The following is an 18,150-nucleotide window of genomic DNA, read 5'->3' as shown; positions in this document are numbered from 1 at the left end:
GAAAGTTTATATAATCGAACTTTTTATATAATTTACTTTACCTATTATACTTAAATTACAGTGGAAGGAACAGTGTACGTTGTGTGGATTTCTTATCGCAGATATTTTCATCGCAGAAATAGACGACCATGCCCAACATATAATACAAAATATTGAAATTTTATTTTATTGTTTAAGTAGCGGGCTGATAGTTTGGTTAATATATGATGAAAATTGTATGAAGAAATTGTACATAAATATAAAAAATTGAAATTAAAGCGATAGAAATCGTTACCTGAACTCATATGTCTTTATGGGCATAAACTTCTAAAACTGTACTACAAACTTAAAATTAGTCCAAATGGTAACATGGGTCTTGCAAGTTACACATTTTTTTAGTTTCTTCACAAATACATAATACATATATTTGAAAATACGCAACTCGTTTGGGTTTGCCCTAAAGTTGTCGATACACTTGAAATAGAAAACAAGCAAAGTCGTTTAAAAAATTGACGGATATTCGATAACAATGTCCAAGAAATTTGATTTCCTCTAAACGCCCCTTTCATTCGTAATAAGCGGGTAATGAGGAAAAACCCACAAATTTTTCCTTATCAAAATGAATTTATGCTTAATTACTCTGATGAATTCGTCCCATTTCCAATGTCGTCCTGCATACGAACACTTGCAATGTTTCTAGCAAAATTTGAAGTCGCTATCTTCATTCGTGTGAGCATGATAGTATCAATTCACATAAGCATAGATGAACAGCTACGGCTTAACCGATTCATTATTTCATGCTAATCAAGATTATGTATGCATTATGGGGTTTCTGAAGCTTGCTTGTGGATGTTGTAAGTGGTGGGTTTAACAATACTTAGCTAGGAAGAAAGTATTTAAATAAAACTTAGACCGCAAAAGAAAGAATAAGAAAAAAGCAAAATAAAAATTATTTGCCAAATACCAATGCAAGATATTTTAGAGCGTGAAGAGGCCAATAAAAAAGAGATGCGAATCAAGAGAAAAAATTATTCCGCACAATCAGTGAAACGAATATTGTTTGTGCTGATTTTATTCTTTTGTGATCTAAATATTTTATTTATAAAATTATACCGATTTACTGCTTTATTCATTTCGAATAATATTGAAATTATTTTAAAGCATAGCTTATAGAATTTTTTCAAAATTATTTCTTTAAAACTAATTATTCCAACTAATTATTAAGACATTATGCACTTTAGTTAATAGTTTCACACGTTCGGCCTTGTAATTATTCATAAATAATTATTGATTGAATGAAAGACATTACTTAATAGCGGTCGTATCAGAAAAAATTTTGGAATTTCTTGCAGTTTTCCTACGACTCACTTCAGAGGAAGTTGTAAAAATAATATAATTGAAAAAAGTGGACGAAAATGCCACCGTCAGACCGCCTCCAAAAACTTATCAAGCAAATACGTTTTATATCCAGTTTCTGTGGTTCCGATATGATAGACGAAAATTATACTATGTTTAATCCATTATTTACGGTGTTACTAGTGCTTTTAGCGATATATACCGTATGCTTCATAAACACCATATACGATGGCTATGTAATCAACAATGATTGGACCATCATTTTGCAGTGCCTTGCCATAGCAGCAATGGCTGCCCAGGTTATAGGGAGGTTATGATTATGGATATGTATATATATATATATATATGGTTTTTTCTTTTCAGGCTATATCCAAACACGCATGTTATTATAGTCATCGCATAACTCTAAGGAAAATGTTTAAGCATTTGGCTGACATATATGATGAATATCAGAGTAAAGGGTCACGATACGAATACGCCTTGAACAAAACTTTACAAAAGATGATGAAATGTTCGAAGATTGCCTGCGTAATATATTTCACGGCAGTAATCGGTTTAATCGTTATACCAATTATTTATATGCTAATAACAGGCAAACGGGAGCTTAGCCTAACCGCATTGATACCGGGAATTGATCCAAAAGAAATGCTTGGTTATTTCATCCACACTGGTTTTCACTCTTCCATCATATTCTTTGGTGGTGTGGGTTTCTTTTCTTCTGACGTCGTCATGTTTTCACTTTTTCTTCATGTACTTTTGCATCGGGATATAATGAATGCGAAATTCCATGACTTGAATGAGGTCACAGGGGAACAAGATAAACCAGCTAAGAGAATACGGGCCCTGTTAAATGATGTAATTGCTTGGCATCAAAGTTACAATTTGTAAGTAACGATCACCTAGGCCGGTGATTATGAAAATGGTTGAATTTTCTAAAATAAAAATTTATTTTTAAGACGCAACTTTATTTTCAAGACAACCATTTAATAAAAGTTTTCCTGCAGGTTCATGGAATACATTGAAGATCTTTATTCTGGCGTTATATTTATACACATGACTACATGTTGTTTGTCCATCTGCTCTACTCTATTTTGCATAGTGCTTAAGGTCTGGCCGTTTGCACCACTTTTGTTGATCTTGAATACTTCAATGTACGCTTATTGCGCGTTTGGCCAACTATTAGCAACAGCGGTTAGTACAAAATTTGATGAATTGATTGCTTTTTCTAGAAATTTTTTAAAACATATTTCCTAGAACGAGGAGGTCACCAGAATGATTTATGAGGTTTGTATCTGGTACAGACTGGAGGTGAAGGAACAGAAAATGATCCTGCTCATGCTACGCAAATCACAGTATGCCGTTGAGCTAACTGTTGGTAAAATAATGCCTTTGAACTTCAATACCGCTTTGCAACTAACCAAAGGCATTTACACCTATTTGATGGTTTTGATAAATTTTATAGAATAAGAAGGGACACAGCGCATAATTTTAACGAAAGTCTTTATGGTATTTAAAAATTTATTGTATAGAGATTAAGTTTACAAATCCGGTTGCAAATGGATTGACGCCGATAGTGTCTTAAAAAAGAGAACAAATTTGCAAAAAAAAAAAAAACAGAAATTTTGACCTGCTCTTATCAGTTGAATACAATTCACAAAAGAGATCGCTGTAATGTCAAGAAGTAGATGCCTAAAAAAACCTTTTAAATGTCCGATATGCACTTAGCTGACTAAATAAGCAACCTTCATATATGTTTGCATTCGCTCGTACAGGGGAGTGTTAAGTTTGACACTCCATGTGGATTTCTTTTCTTATAATTAGTTGCCTATTGTTAGTTGTTATTATGACGTTCCTGCACCTTTTACCATGTAGCGCTTGTAGAATATTCGGACATTTAATTGCAAAACTTGTAACTTCAAATAATTAAAGAATAAATTAGAATTTCTTATTCTAACGGTGATCTAAGATTCTCGTAATTGGTTTATTCGGTTGTTACACTACTCTAGATGAATTTCCTTCTTAGGTACATGAATGGGTAAATATCAAAAGATGATTTATAAAAATTCCATGCTTCTTGCTTTTCTCGTAAAAATTAATTTTTTCACAACTTCGGTTATCTGGCGGATGAGATATATTTTGGTTTCGGTGTAGAGTAAAATTATAAATATTTTGGTTTGGCCAAGAAGGTCAATATTATTTCGTAAAGGCAAAAGCTGGTGAAGTGACTCGATACCTTCTCGTACGGAAGGAAGGACATGTTGGATGTTGCATACCAACTTATCTTCCTTGTTGCGCACGCCTTGAATAGCATTCGCATTTATGCAGTGCTGCTGAATGAGAGTTATGCCCAGACCATCGCTTGTGTACCTCATACTGAAAACAGAAGAGGAGCTTTAGCATGGTGGAGGTTGACTTCGGTGTATCTGATGTGCGCATTGTTTCTGCTTAGGCCGCTCAAACGCAAGCATCGAGGGGCGTCCCTTAAGCTTCGTGCGCCTCCAGTTTCTGCGGAGTCAAGATTTTCCGCAGTCAGGCCCTTCGTAGGCCTATACCTTAATGCCGGCGGTCCCTGAGTTTTCAGATTCAATGAGGGCTACTCGTTCTTAGAGGACCCTGAAGACCTACCGTCTGCCTGCCGGAAGGCAGTCAGTCAAAACTCAGCTCTTGTATTTCGAAGGGATGATTTTGTTTCCCTAGAGATTGGCAGGTAACTGGAGTAAGGAGTTCGAAGACAAACTCACGTAGTGTCATTTCTCCCCGAGCACCGTTAGTGCGACAGTCGGGAGTTGGGCGTTTTGTTGAGTTTGGCTATCTGGATCCGTCTTGCCTTTTTAAAGGAACGGTAGCACGTACGGTGACATGTACGGGAAGAGTACATTGCACATTCTGCGCACGACGGTTTAGATGGATGATACACTTGTGCAAAACCTTAAGGTAGGTGTGTTCGCCTTCGTCCCGCCGAAGTTATGGGTACGGTAGCGGTGAATATCAAATAAATTTAGAAATTCAACTCTGCGGTGCAATTTGTACAGTGTACTTATCAATACGAAAGTTAAATTTATTTGCAGCGTAAAAAAAGCAAGTATTCTCTTGAAGTATAACTTAAAAATTTTTGCAAAATTATATCCTTAGAACTAATTATTCAAACTAATTATTGAGACATTATGTGCGTTAGCTAATATTTTCACACGTTCGCTTGTGTAATTATTATGGAAAAATGATTGAATGAATTAAATAAAAGCAGCAGTTAACAGCAGTCGTATCAGAAAATTTTCCGGAATTTCGTGCAGTTTACTTACTACTCGCTTCAGAGGAATTTGTAAAAATAAAAACAAGTAAAATAATCGAAATAGGTGGATGAAGATGTCACCTTTAGATCGTTTCCGAAAACTTGTCAAGAATGTACGTGTTATGGTCCGTTTCTGTGCTTGCGATATGTTCGACGAAAGTTATACTATGTTTAATCCATTATTTATGGTTTTACTAGTGTGTTTAGCAGTATACACCGTATGCTTCATAAACACCATACACGATGGCTTCATAATCAACAATGATTGGACCATCATTTTGCAGTGCCTTGCCATAGGATCAATGGCTGTCCAGGTTATAGAGAGGTTATGGTTATGGATATATATATAGATATATAAATGTATGATTTTTTAGGCTATATCCAAATACGCATGTTATTATAGTCATCGCACAACTCTAAGAAAAATGGTTAAGCATTTAGATAATATATATGAAGAATATCAGAACAGAGGCACGCGATACGAATTTGCTTTGAAAAAAAGTTTGCAAAAAATAGTGAAATGTTTGAAGATTGCCGGAGTAATATATTTCACATCGGTAGCCGGTTTAATCGTTATACCAATTATTTATATGCTAATAACAGGCAAACGGGAGCTTAACTTAACCGCGTTGATACCGGGAATCGATCCAAAGGAAACGTATGGTTATTTCATCCACACTTGTTTTCACTCTTCTATCATACTATTTTCTGGTGTGGGCTTCTACGCTTCTGACATGATCATGTTTTCGATGTTGCTTCATGTGCTTTTGCATCGAGATATAATGGTCGTGAAATTCCATGACTTGAATGAGGCCACAGGGGAACAAGTTAAACCAGCTAAGAGAAGTAGGGGCTTGTTAAATGATGCAATTGCTTGGCATCAGAATTACAATTTGTAAGTAACGAACACACGTCATAGACGCACTTAGGCCGAAGGTTTGAAAGTCGAAGTCAACTATTTTCTAAAATAAAAACAAAATATTTCCTTTTTCGTTAAAATAAAACTTTATTTTTACGGTTCATAGGATTACTTAATAAAGTTTTTCTTGCAGGTTCATGGAATACATTGAAGAACTTTTTTCTGGCATTATATTTATACACATCACTACAAGCTGTGTGTCCATTTGCTCTAGTCTATTTTGCATAGTGCTTAAGGTCTGGCCGTTTGCGCCACTTTTGTTGATTTCAAATACTTCAATGTACGCTTATTGCGGGTTTGGTCAACTATTAGCAACAGCGGTTAGTACAAAATTTGATGAATTGATTGCTTTTTCTAGAAATTTTTTAAAACATATTTCCTAGAACGAGGAGGTCACCAGAATAATTTATGAGGTTTGTATCTGGTACAGACTGGAGGTGAAGGAACAGAAAATGGTTCTGCTCATGCTACGCAAATCGCAGTATGCCGCTGAGCTAACTGTTGGTAAAATAATGCCTTTGAACTTCAATACCGCTTTGCAACTAACCAAAGGCATTTACACCTATTTGATGGTTTTGATAAATTTTATAGAATAAGAAGGGACACAGCGCATAATTTTAACGAAAGTCTTTATGGTATTTAAAAATTTATTGAATAGAGATTAAGTTTACAAATCCAGTTGCAAATGGATTGACGCCGATAGTGTCTTAAAAAAGGGAACAAATTTACAAAAAAAAAACAGAAATTTTGACCTGCTCTTATCAGTTGAATACAATTCACAAAAGAGATCGCTGCAATGTCCGCAGTAGATGCCTAAAAAAATCTTTTCCGATATCAAATTAACTGATTAAGTAAGCATTCTTCACATAGGCATACATTCACTTGTGCAGGTGAGTCGTTACGATTTATACGCCATGCGGAATTGCTTTCTTATAATTAGTTATCTATTGTTAATTGTTATTAGGATGTGGTGTGCCTTAATAAAAATTTTTAAATGCTTATACTACTTACCATGTAGAGCTTGTTTCGACTTTTAATTGCGAAACTTGTAGACTTTTAAATAATTAGGCAATCAATTACATTTTCAAAATTTAAGGCTAATCGCAAGATTCTCGTAATGAGATATATTTTGGATTCGGTGTAGAGTAAAATTATAAATATTTTGCTTTGAGGAAAAAAATCTACGCTTTTTAATAACGAAAGATATAATCGAAAGTTTATAGTTGAACTAGACTGACCTTCAAATATCTTGCACTTTTTCATCTAAAAGAATTCTGGATCTATTTTCGTCATAAAGTTCGGAAAATTGTTGCCATGAAAGGGATTACCTTTCGTGAGAAGCCATTTTAGATGGGAGCGTCTAACGTAAACCGACTTTGTTCATAAAGTTAATTTCTGCTCTGGAAGATTTGATTATTTTTCACTCATTTTTATCATCAAACAATAAAAGTCAGACTAGTTTCAAAAAATACAATTAATACAAATAAAGGCTTACTTGCCATGAGAGTCCTTTTGTGGCAAGCATAAAATACTAAAAATTAGATTTTGCCTTATAAAGCTTTATATTTTGTTAAAACATTTAAAGGGAAACAGATTAACAAAATGGTTTCATGCGATGGAAATTATCGACTATCATTTGCTATGCGAAAATATTGCTACGAGTTTTCACCGATTTTTCTCATGAAAAATCAATAATAGGAAATTTTTTTCATATAAGTTTTTTCTCCCGAGAACCGTCGTAAAACTGGTTCGATCTAGTCCATTAGATTAAAATATTTGAAAAATTGGTGATCTGGAGTTTGCGAGCTACAAACGAACAGAGAGACGGATGCATTCGCTTAAAGCAATTCAGCACCGATTCTTAATCAATTAGCATAAAAAAAAACTGGACATACATTTGGCATGACGTACCAAGTCACAGAAGATATTCTCGTGTTTACAAGATATAAAACTAGACAGATCAGTGTGTGTTTCGGTGGGTGATTACTTTAAAGCTTCTAATTTCAGATATAGTTTCACTCAACCCTGCACAAAAATTGAAAATTCATAAAATATAACAGTAAGCTATCAATTATGTTATTTGGTTATATTATTTTTACCTGTGATCCTACTTGGGGCTGAGGTAAATATATATTTGTAATAAACTTACAAATTCGACGTCGAGTTACAGTTTGCACAGTGTATCTATCCTTATGAAAATTAATTTAGTTTGCAGCATAGAAAGAGCAAAGGAAGACTGGAATGAAGTTAGCCCACTGTACGTAGCACATATTTTTGTTTTTGCTAGAATATGGGCTATCTTCTCATTTGGTTCGCGCCTCTGCTAAGTTAACTGATAATTGAACGATATTGAAAGAATAACAAAGCGATGAGAAAAATTAAATTAAAAACTAAAAATAAAGGGTACCATCATAAATAAAAAAAAATCATTCTTGATGTTATAAAAAATTAAAAAAAAATTCATTATCACTATTTACTATATAGCGCATGTTAACTTTGCCGCAAATTTACAATATACAAGGTGTGTTATAAAAACTGTGAACGAAGTCGTCCAAGCGCAGTTCTCTGATATGTTTTAAACGACCGTCAAACCTATCAGAATTTTATTACAATATGTAGACTCTATCAAAGCCAAAATCGCCCCAAAAATGTCCTCTTCCCATATACATAAACCACTAAATTAATTATCAAACTTGTGAACGAAATTGCCCGCCCGCAGTTCTTTGATCTGTTTTAAACGACGCTTAAATCTATCAGAGAAATCTAATTTCACTCTATCACTACCACGCGAGATCGCAATACTGTTTTATGCTTCTGATCCGCAGCTAAATTAGGGAAAGGAAACGTAATCAAATAATTCATAACCTTTCGTCGTCGAATACATTTTCTATAGCGTTAGGGAACCCGCGTACAAGTCTACTACTGTGAACATGTGTCTATAATATGTAATCTTAGACACACATGTTGAACAAAAACAAAAATGTTATGTATATAAAATGAAACATTTCAATAGCATCATATTTGCAACATATTGCAATTAGTGTCCTATGTATGCGGGGAGGTCATCTTTGAGGAGATTTTGGCAGTGATAGAGCAGCGTAACGAAATTGGGGTTTTCTGATAGGTCTCAATATTTTTCAAAACGTATCTCTAATCTGGATTTAAGTAATGTCTCTTGAGAGTAATTTTGCTTGACACACGCCCCTTAAGTAATGTGGGTTATTTTGGTGGGCTATCTTCACTTTGGCAAAGGAAACGCAACTTATGGAATTCTTTCCTTCGAGCTAATTATTCGTAGTAATTATTAAGTCAATATGCGCCTTAATTAATATTTTCACACGTTCGTTTGTGTAATTATTAATGAAAAATTGTTGAACGAATTAAAAGCAGCAGTTAACAGCAGTCGCATCAGAAAATTTCCCGAAATTTCTTGCAGTTTACTTACTACTCGCTTTAGAGGAAGTTGTCAACAGACAAAAAAAACAAGGAAAATAATCGACGAAAATGTCGCCTTTAGGCCAATTCCGAAAACTTGTCAAACATGTACGCGCTATGCTCTGTTTCTGTGGTGCCGATATGTTCGACGAAAATTATACTGTGCTTAATCCAGTATTTATGGTTTTACTAGTGTTTTTAGCGATATACGCCGTATGCTTCATAAACACCATATACGATGGCTTTGTGACCAACAATGACTGGACAATAATTTTGCAGTGCCTTGCCATAGGGTCATTGGCCGTTCAGGTTGTTATCATTGCCAAAAAAATAAATATATCTATATATAAACTTATATATGTATATACGATGTTTTCTTTTTAGTCTATATCCAAATATGTGTGTTATTATATCCATCGCACAATTCTCAGAAAAATTTTTAAGCATTTGGATAACATATATGACGAATATCAGAATAGAGGCTCACGATACGAATACGCCTTGAAAAAAACATTGCAAAGGGTAGCAAAATGCTCGAAGATTGCCGGCGTAATATATTTCACGTCGGTAGCCGGTTTAATCGTTTTACCAATTATTTATGTGCTAATAACAGGCAAACGAGAGCTCACCTTAACCGCTTTGATACCGGGAATTGATCCAAAAGAACTGCTTGGTTATTTCATTCACACTGGTTTTCACTCTGCTATCATATTCTTTGGTGGTGTGGGTTTCTTCTGTTCTGACACGATCATGTTTTCGATGTTACTTCATGTGCTTTTGCATCGAGATATAATGAAGGCGAAATTCCATGACTTGAATGAGATCACTGAGCAAGAAGATAAACCAGTTGAAAGAAGCAGATCTTTATTAAATGATATAATTGCTTGGCATCAGAAATACAATTTGTAAGTAGCGATTACATGTTATAGACGCACTTAGGCCGGTGGTTATGAAAATGATCGAAGTCAAGTATTTCCAAAAATAAAAATAAAATATTTCGTTTTTCTTTAAGATATAATTTTATTTTTAAGGTTCATAAGGTCACTTTTTAAAAAGTTTTGCTTACAGATTTGTGGAATACATTGAACAGCTTTTTTCTGGCGTTATATTTGTACACGTCACTACATGTTGTTTGTCCATCTGCTCTACTCTATTTTGCATAGTGCTTAAGGTCTGGCCGTTTGCGCCACTTTTGTTGATCTTGAATAGTTCAATGTACGCTTATTGCGGGTTTGGTCAACTATTGGCAACAGCGGTTAGAAAAAGATTTGATGCACTGATTACCTTTTCGAGAAATTGTTAACATAAATAATATTTTTAAATATATTTGATAGAACGATGACGTTACAAGAATGATTTATGAGGTTTGCATCTGGTATAGGTTGAAGGTGAAGGAACAAAAAATGATTCTGCTCATGTTGCGTAAATCGCAAAATGCTGCCAAACTAACTGTTGGTAAAATAATGGCTTTGAACTTCAGCACAGCATTACAGCTAAGCAAAGGCATTTACACCTTTTTGATGCTTTTGATAAATTTTCTGGAATAAGAAAAAGCGAACAATTTTAACGAAAACTTTTTTGCAATTGAAGAAGTTTTGTAGCCGTCACCGTTAATGTAACGTAGTACTAATGCTAACATCCTTTACAGTTGTATCTTTATATATATTCTAATATAAGGTAAAGAAATTATAGGCTTATCTATCACTTTATGATTTGAAATTAAATCGAAAGTAAAGAATTACACGGGAAGATCTATATTTAATTGACTAAATAAAATTTTTCGTGCCGCTGCGATAAAAATAAAAAAATGGTTAGTTTTTGTTTAGTTGCAAGCGAATCCATGCATACTTTTTGACTTGGGTTTTAGATCATAAATGGTAAATATTGGTGCGGAGTTTAAGTGCTGCACAACTAAGAGAAGAACAGACGACCAAAGCGTCCAGAAATATATACCACTTATAAGACGGCTGAAACTTGTTTCAGTCTAGAGATAGAAAGGGTTAAATATTCAACTCAACTTGGTTAGGCATATAGGATTATCGTGCACTACGAGCTGATTATGCTCGACACGAAACTACACTATAAGAAATTGGATTTGTAACGGACTTTTTAAGGCCCATACACAGCTCGCAGAATCGAAAATATTGGTGCTGGTGGTGAAACTGTCGAAGAAGATTCAAATTTATCGATTAAATGGCGCTTACGGTACATTATAGCGTATTAAGCATTTGGATTTACGTCTCCATCCTAACAAAATCCAGCTAAAGGAAGAACTAAAGTCGGCTGACCATGCGATGTGTGGAAGTTACGCTAATTGATTGCTCGAGCAATAGCGTGTGGAACACGATTTTTGGCATCTATTTTCCCTCAGTGATGACTTTCATTTTTCGCTTAACAAGTTATGAAACAAGTAAATGAAAGTGCGCAAGTAACACTTGCATTCACAAAGGTCATTGTAAAGTGCGGCATGTGGTCTGAAGGTGCGGTGGGCCCCTAATTTCCCAAAAAGACACCGGTGTGACATACACCTTCTATTCTTATCACATGATTACAAACTATATTTTGGCGTGAAATTGAAGAAAAGAATGTTGGAGATACGTGTTTTCCATCGGATGGTCCCACAAGCCTCACAAGACGCAAAGAGTTGTGTAAAATGACTAAACAAAAAAAAATATTATATGAAATTCCTGAACTAAACAAATTAATTTTCATTTTGATTTTATTGTAGTGGTAAGAACAAAGAGCCAAAGAGCGTGGAGTTTATATCAGGAATTTTTTATATAACCAAGGCAGTGACATGACAACTATTGTAACATAACAACTATTGTTTCGCATATATACTAATGCATATTTATATATGGAACCATAAATCTGTGGCAATATTAGCCAATGCACGTTTACTCTATGATATTTGATGTCGCAATTGACGCTATTGTCAACAGTTTGCCACCATTTATTAGCCACGCTGTAAACAAAGAAATATGTTACGCTGGAGTAGTAAGAAAACTACCATCAAAAGCAGTAAAAAATTGAAAAATAATTTAAAACATAATAAATGTAAAAGATCTTCTTGTGGTTATTCACTGGGTAAGTAGTTATCGGAACTATTTGTACGCAGAATACTTGCTTATTCGTATATAACATGCCAAGATCTTTAAATGTAAGGGAATGTGGTTAACGAAGTTATTTTCCAGCTCTATAATAAATGTAATGAAAATCAACCCAGCGGCTCAGATATAGCTCAGGTTTAATAAGCACTCTACACATATTTCTCTAAACAAAAAGTGGCCAAGAAAAAATAGTCGTATGTACCCAGCTGCGTACTTCCATCGTAAGTAGATATAGGGATTCTTTCAATCCATAGCGATTTATGTTTGGTTGATAGAACCGATTATAAGTGACGTGTATCAAAAAATTTTGGATATCCCTGTCAATGTCAGATTTTAGATAATTGCAGACTTTATTATCACAAAATTTTTCATCATTTCGTTTTCCTGGCTTCCTGCGTTCATATCTGCAAGGAAGTGTAAATGTTGAAAGTTGCCATCACTTCCAATCAAAAATACATTTCTTTTCGATAATTCTGTGATTGTTGCAACATATCTATCTAATTAGTATTTATTTGCTTTCAAATGTAGGAATGCGCTACATGTTCAGTTATATGGTGACATTAACATTGTCATTATATCATACTCTACGTACATGTCTGTCATTAAATCTCCAATTTTGTACGTTTTCATTCAATTTATTAATAAAAAATCAAAAAAAAAAAAAATTATTATCATGATTATTGTTATTATTAATTTAGCCAGAGAGTCAATTCTAAAACTGATGAAACGGAGAAAGCTGCAAAAATTTTGTTGCTCTTTTATTTATTCATTTATTTTTTTACAGCATAAATTGGCGGATTTCGACTTGAACGTTATGTGATTTCAACAAAGAGTTGCAATTATACTGCAATTCTATCATGGTGCAGCCATACATCTCGTTAGAGCAGTGGCCATGAAGATGATGCGATATAATTCCGTCAAATTTTCTTCTGTAGGATTATGTTTAGAATCATCGGTGCAACAAACCATAAACTCTCAGTGATCATAAAATCATCATTCGTTGTGAAATAAATTCAGATATATGTGCAAAAGTGAGTAAAACTTGGCTTAAAGTTTTACAAAAATGAAGAGGAGGCCTTTTACATGAAATTATATGAATTCTGTGTCAAGAACACGATCCGTCGTCTTTTAGGCAGTGCAACCTGTGACACTTTTTTGCATATTCATAAATGTTGCTAAGCTAAGCTATGTGCCATCGATCGGAAGGAGTGGTCATCGAAAATGGAATATCCACCAGATATAGCGATAGGACCACACCTTTTTCCACCATTTATGCAAAAAGTGGCTGAGCATTGCAATGTTTCAAAGCCGAATCGTTTCGTCTCTACTTGGATTCGAAAGAAACTGGGATATCAAAGGCTGTAGTCACTTCCGTAAAAAAACCGACATACATACATTTAGCTTTGTCTGTCCACTTGTGGTTCAACTGTCTGCCAGCAGCTATCGAGCCCTCATGACCGACAAAGTGATGGTAGAAAGACTTGGCAACATATTTTTAGGAGACGTAAGTCAAGTTTGACAGAGCAGAAATTATCCGTCCCCGACAATGAGCCAAAAAGCTTTATTTATTGAATAGGAGGGATATACCCCAACAACCATTCTTACTGCGAGTAAAGTTTCTATAATTATGGTTATTATTAGTAAGTAAATGTGAGAAGTTTAATTAAACATTCGTTGACATATTGACATGCCCACATTTGAGAAAATGTCCCCAAGCCTGTATACTTGCCGCCGAAGACAGTCTCGCTTTAAAGTAAATATAACTTTCTCACTTGTTTTTCGAGTTGTAGATTAAAGTAGTACTATAAAGATAATGTTGAAAATGCAACGCCTTATGTTGCTTGTAGATTGCAATGTGTTAGGGTAACTATACGCTATGCAGTAAACAATATTAATTCTTCGAATGCGAATACCAACAACAACAAGTGCTTTCAATGAGTATCTTCATAGATATACAGTGTTTCGATTAATCATTGTGCAAACTGCAATTGACTTTAAATGTTAAACGTCAATTATCCCTGATGATGCTAGTGTCAATGCTTATGTTGAAGTTGCTTCTTAATGAGATTATCAAACGTTTCAGACAGAGTCGTTTCCTCTACACTGTTCAATGAAAACTTTAATGTTCTGTGTGACTTCAAAGAACACGAATAATAATTTATAACAAGAAACGAAGGAAAACATTACGGTCGGAGAGAATCGAATATCAAGCACCCTGCACTCTACATCATTTCGTTCAATGCAATTCTTGAATTATTTTCATAATAAAATACCCGAAATTATACAAATCCGATTTTATCTAAAGGCATATTTTTCCCAATAATCTTTATGTGTTAAACGAGCCAGAACGTGAATTAAAGCAAAACTTTAGCAAAATTAATTTTCTTGTCAACGATTTCACTACGCTTCACCTATTTTCGTCATTATTTGCTAAGCGTTAGGCTTTGTTGCCGTAGGAAAGATTATTTTTTATGAGAATCCTTATTTACGAGGAAGTTCAAAGAGATGTGCTATCCGATTCAGTTTTATCTGACCACTATGGTACGACAGAACAATAAGGCTGAGCAATTTTTGGAAAAAACTTTTGAAAACTGAAGATGCTTTTCCAAGAACGACTTTTTCAAAATAATATGTGGATTGATAAAAAAGTTGTCCGATTCAAATTATGTTCAATTGTTTTCACTCTTCGGCCAAAAGGTGCCAGTGTACCAAATTTGATCAAATTACCTTCAAAATTGCGATCTTTAGGTTAAGCGCAAGAATACATAGGCGCACGTTAGACAGGGAGACAGACACATGGGCAGATGGAGTGACAAGTAGATAGTTTAGGAACTGATTCTGAATCGATCGACATAAGAAAAGCTTGGGCCACCTTAAGCCCTTGTTGGTATTACGCATACATTCGTTCAAACTTTATATGCCTTGCATCACAAGTTATTTTGGTCATGAAAATATCGATCCTTGTGCGATATATGTGGATGTAATATTTACAAACTAACACAATATTAATTATCTAAACAATTTATATAATTTTTTTGATTGCTTCCTAAGCATGTGATTGTTTCAACAGCCGGAACGTAATAATTGACTTTTTTGACTTTTGTGCAGTGCAGGAATCCATTTAAAAAGAAATGCTTACTTTATCTGCTGACATTTATATATATATATATATTGCATAAATAACAAGGTTCTTTTGCTACTTTTTGTCTCTTCCAATATGATTTCATATCTAGCCACCTCCACATGTAGATACGGTGGCGCTTACATTTGAAACAGCGGGAGAGCCTACCGAAGATGGATCGCTCCAAAGGCGAGCAGTGCGGTTAAAGTATGAGCAGTCACAGTAGGGTTTATTGCGATATATGTGTATACATAAGGACTTTGGGAAGTAATTAATGAACTTATTTGGTGGAATGTTTGCCTAGGAAGTACTTTCAGGCAGCGGAGCTTAGATTAAGGTAGCGTAAACAATGGGTTGTCTCGTTAGTGCTTTAGTTACTAATCAAAACCAAATTGCTTCGAATTGCTTCCTTTTTTTTTTTTAATATGACCAATAGCTCAGGGTATGTCTCTTATTCGTATAACACAATAACTATCAGAAAGATGATAGGAAAGAGCGGAGAGTGTATGCCCAATCGATAAATGTTAAGCCCTTGCGGGATGAGCACTCACTAGATCCAAGACCAAAGAAAACTGTAGCACACTTGAGATTTGAACCCGCGAACACTGACTTGGTAGTCGTTGTTTTTATCTATTCGGCTACTCAGGCCGATCTTCTAAATTTTGAAGTAAAATTTAAAAATAATTGCTGCTATTGATTTCATGCCAAGCGCCGTTTTACTCTACAAAAAAATTGTTCTTTATTTTATAAAACAATTTTTCTTTTGATACTAAAATTGTATATATATAAACAACTATTTGTAGATGCATGTTAAGCTGGAGAAGGTAAAATGGTTGACAAACATTTTTCTTTTCGTGACTTTTAAATTGAAATTGAAATTCAAAACGTCTTTCTAAAGTGCTCGCGCATCGAACACCATTTCTGCATTAATATTCATAACTGATGGAAAAACCAAAAAGACACTAATACTTGTTTACATACTCAGTAAAAAGTATTCTTAGTTCAGGAAACATTTCAGCTAACCTTCAGCTAACAGGAATACAATTATGAGTTACCTGAAAGACCAGTGGACAATGGCTAAACATCTTACAACCACATCTATGATTGCTGGGCGTATGCACCATACTGCGTGCCAGAAACTCTCAAAATTAAAAAATAAGTTCAGTTCGTGGTGTTAAAAAAATTTTATTGAACTATGAAACGGGACATATTTCGTGTATATACAAATGAAGCCCAACTAATGAACATGCACTTCTAACGTGTATGCCGAAGCTTCAAGGACGATATCTTCTTCTGACAAGGAAGGCATTTACTATCTATTGCAAATGAATTTGCCAAACATTTATTTCGATCGTATTTCGCATCCATTATTGGTAATTGTAATCAATTAGTTTTGCATTCAAATTTATTGCACATTACTTGCAATGATTCGAAACATACGATATGGAAATGAGCTTTAACCTTGAACGAAAGAATTTAGAATAAAACGAAACATGGCATGAGAGCTAAACACAAAACACCATAAATCATTTCATTTTCATTCATTTTCACCTTTTTCTTAGGATTTTGGTAATTAGAACTTTCCTTTTCGCTCTGGTTCACGGTTAAGGCATTCATTCACTTAATGAATAACGTTGCAATATTCTTAGTTGATAATCTGTCCCTCGCTAAAATTAGATATTAGGGAGAAATTAATGTAGTGAGTGCAAAATATTCTTTGCTTTTACTTGCAATCGAACTCCTTATCTATGCAAAGTTATTGCGTGGAAAATTTCCTACGATGTACAAAATACTTGAAAGCAAAAATAAGTGAGAAAATTATATTCGGCGGAGGTACTATGCCTTTCGCATTCTACTCTACAAGTTCTTTTATTTGACGCCCATATCGCTGATATTATCACGAAAAAATTAATCGGGGTAACCATATCCATTTTGGAATTAACCCATTTTTAGGCAGAAAATATATCTTCATTTGAGGAATATGTAGACTCTTCTATCTTTTACAACTTCTGAGTAACAAGCAAAAACCCACGAATTTTTATTAAGAAAAACAGGGTTGCATTCAGTTTATGCTCCGCAGCGCGCACTTACACACCGACCCACGGACGAACAGACATTGCTTAATCGATTCAGAATATCACGCTGATTAAGCACATTACACACTTTACAGGGTCGTTGAAGCTTCCTTTTTATGCTTTACATACATTATGAATTAAAACAAAACGAGTATATCCCCATCCTTCAGTGGTAGATATAATAATTTAATTATTGACTATTAAAACATATTATAGAAAATATATTTGAGCTGAGTAGTGATAAATTATATGAAACAAGTAAGAAGCCTATAGTCGGGCAAGGCTGACTATTAGGCATCCTACGCTTATTGGGCTAATAATGTCATTCCCTAACGTTTTTTATAAGGCACCCAAAGTTATATATTATTTTCACGTAAATGCATAATTTTCATGAAAGCCCTTACATAGGAGGACACTCAAACGTCAACGTGGTCTAAATTTGGCAAACTTAATTTTGTTCTTAGGGATTTTGTTATTTTCCATATTTCTTTCCATCATAAGATACCATTGATTAGACCTTATTGCCTTAGAAAGGTTTCTTTTCAGAAGAGCTCCTACAGTTGATTTATTAAGGTCCAATTTTCATCATAAACTATTAAAAGATTTTCATATAAAGGCTTACATTTCATTAGAATCCTTATATGAATTGAGATTCAAAAAGTAGACGTACAGTGTACGGATTGATTGCACTTTTGCCAAATTTGGTACAACTTTGTCAAAACCAGCGAAATATGTAGTACTGTCCTCGCGCCAAAGAGCTTTAAGTGATATTGATTGAAAATCTACGACAAATAGTATTTCTAGGCATAGCTAGCGGCCAGTATGAAAGTGGTCTCGTTCAAGGAACTAAATGGCATGTCCATAAT

General features: G+C 34.4%; 3 protein-coding genes across 3 annotated transcripts; all 3 read left to right on the top strand.

Moving 5' to 3' along the window:
* Positions 1–1,394: 1,394 nt before the first annotated feature.
* Positions 1,395–2,802, top strand: LOC119632841 (odorant receptor 67d-like). The gene is made up of 4 exons (XM_038025964.1): positions 1,395–1,645; positions 1,728–2,219; positions 2,340–2,526; positions 2,590–2,802. The coding sequence occupies exons 1-4, from the start codon at positions 1,395–1,397 to the stop codon at positions 2,800–2,802; spliced, it is 1,143 nt and encodes a 380-aa protein (XP_037881892.1).
* Positions 2,803–4,698: 1,896 nt separating this feature from the next.
* On the top strand, positions 4,699–6,156 carry LOC119632840 (odorant receptor 67d-like). The gene is made up of 4 exons (XM_038025963.1): positions 4,699–4,938; positions 4,999–5,519; positions 5,677–5,863; positions 5,927–6,156. The coding sequence occupies exons 1-4, from the start codon at positions 4,699–4,701 to the stop codon at positions 6,137–6,139; spliced, it is 1,161 nt and encodes a 386-aa protein (XP_037881891.1). The 3' UTR covers positions 6,140–6,156.
* Positions 6,157–9,047: 2,891 nt separating this feature from the next.
* Positions 9,048–10,525, top strand: LOC119632838 (odorant receptor 67d-like). The gene is made up of 4 exons (XM_038025960.1): positions 9,048–9,287; positions 9,423–9,883; positions 9,991–10,009; positions 10,313–10,525. The coding sequence occupies exons 1-4, from the start codon at positions 9,048–9,050 to the stop codon at positions 10,523–10,525; spliced, it is 933 nt and encodes a 310-aa protein (XP_037881888.1).
* The last annotated feature ends 7,625 nt before the right edge of the window (positions 10,526–18,150 follow it).

Source organism: Glossina fuscipes, unplaced genomic scaffold (genome assembly GCF_014805625.2).
Source record: "Glossina fuscipes isolate IAEA_lab_2018 unplaced genomic scaffold, Yale_Gfus_2 2, whole genome shotgun sequence".
Taxonomy (NCBI): domain Eukaryota; kingdom Metazoa; phylum Arthropoda; class Insecta; order Diptera; family Glossinidae; genus Glossina; species Glossina fuscipes.
Note: the sequence above shows the minus strand (reverse complement) of the source record. Positions and strands in the feature narration are given on the sequence as shown.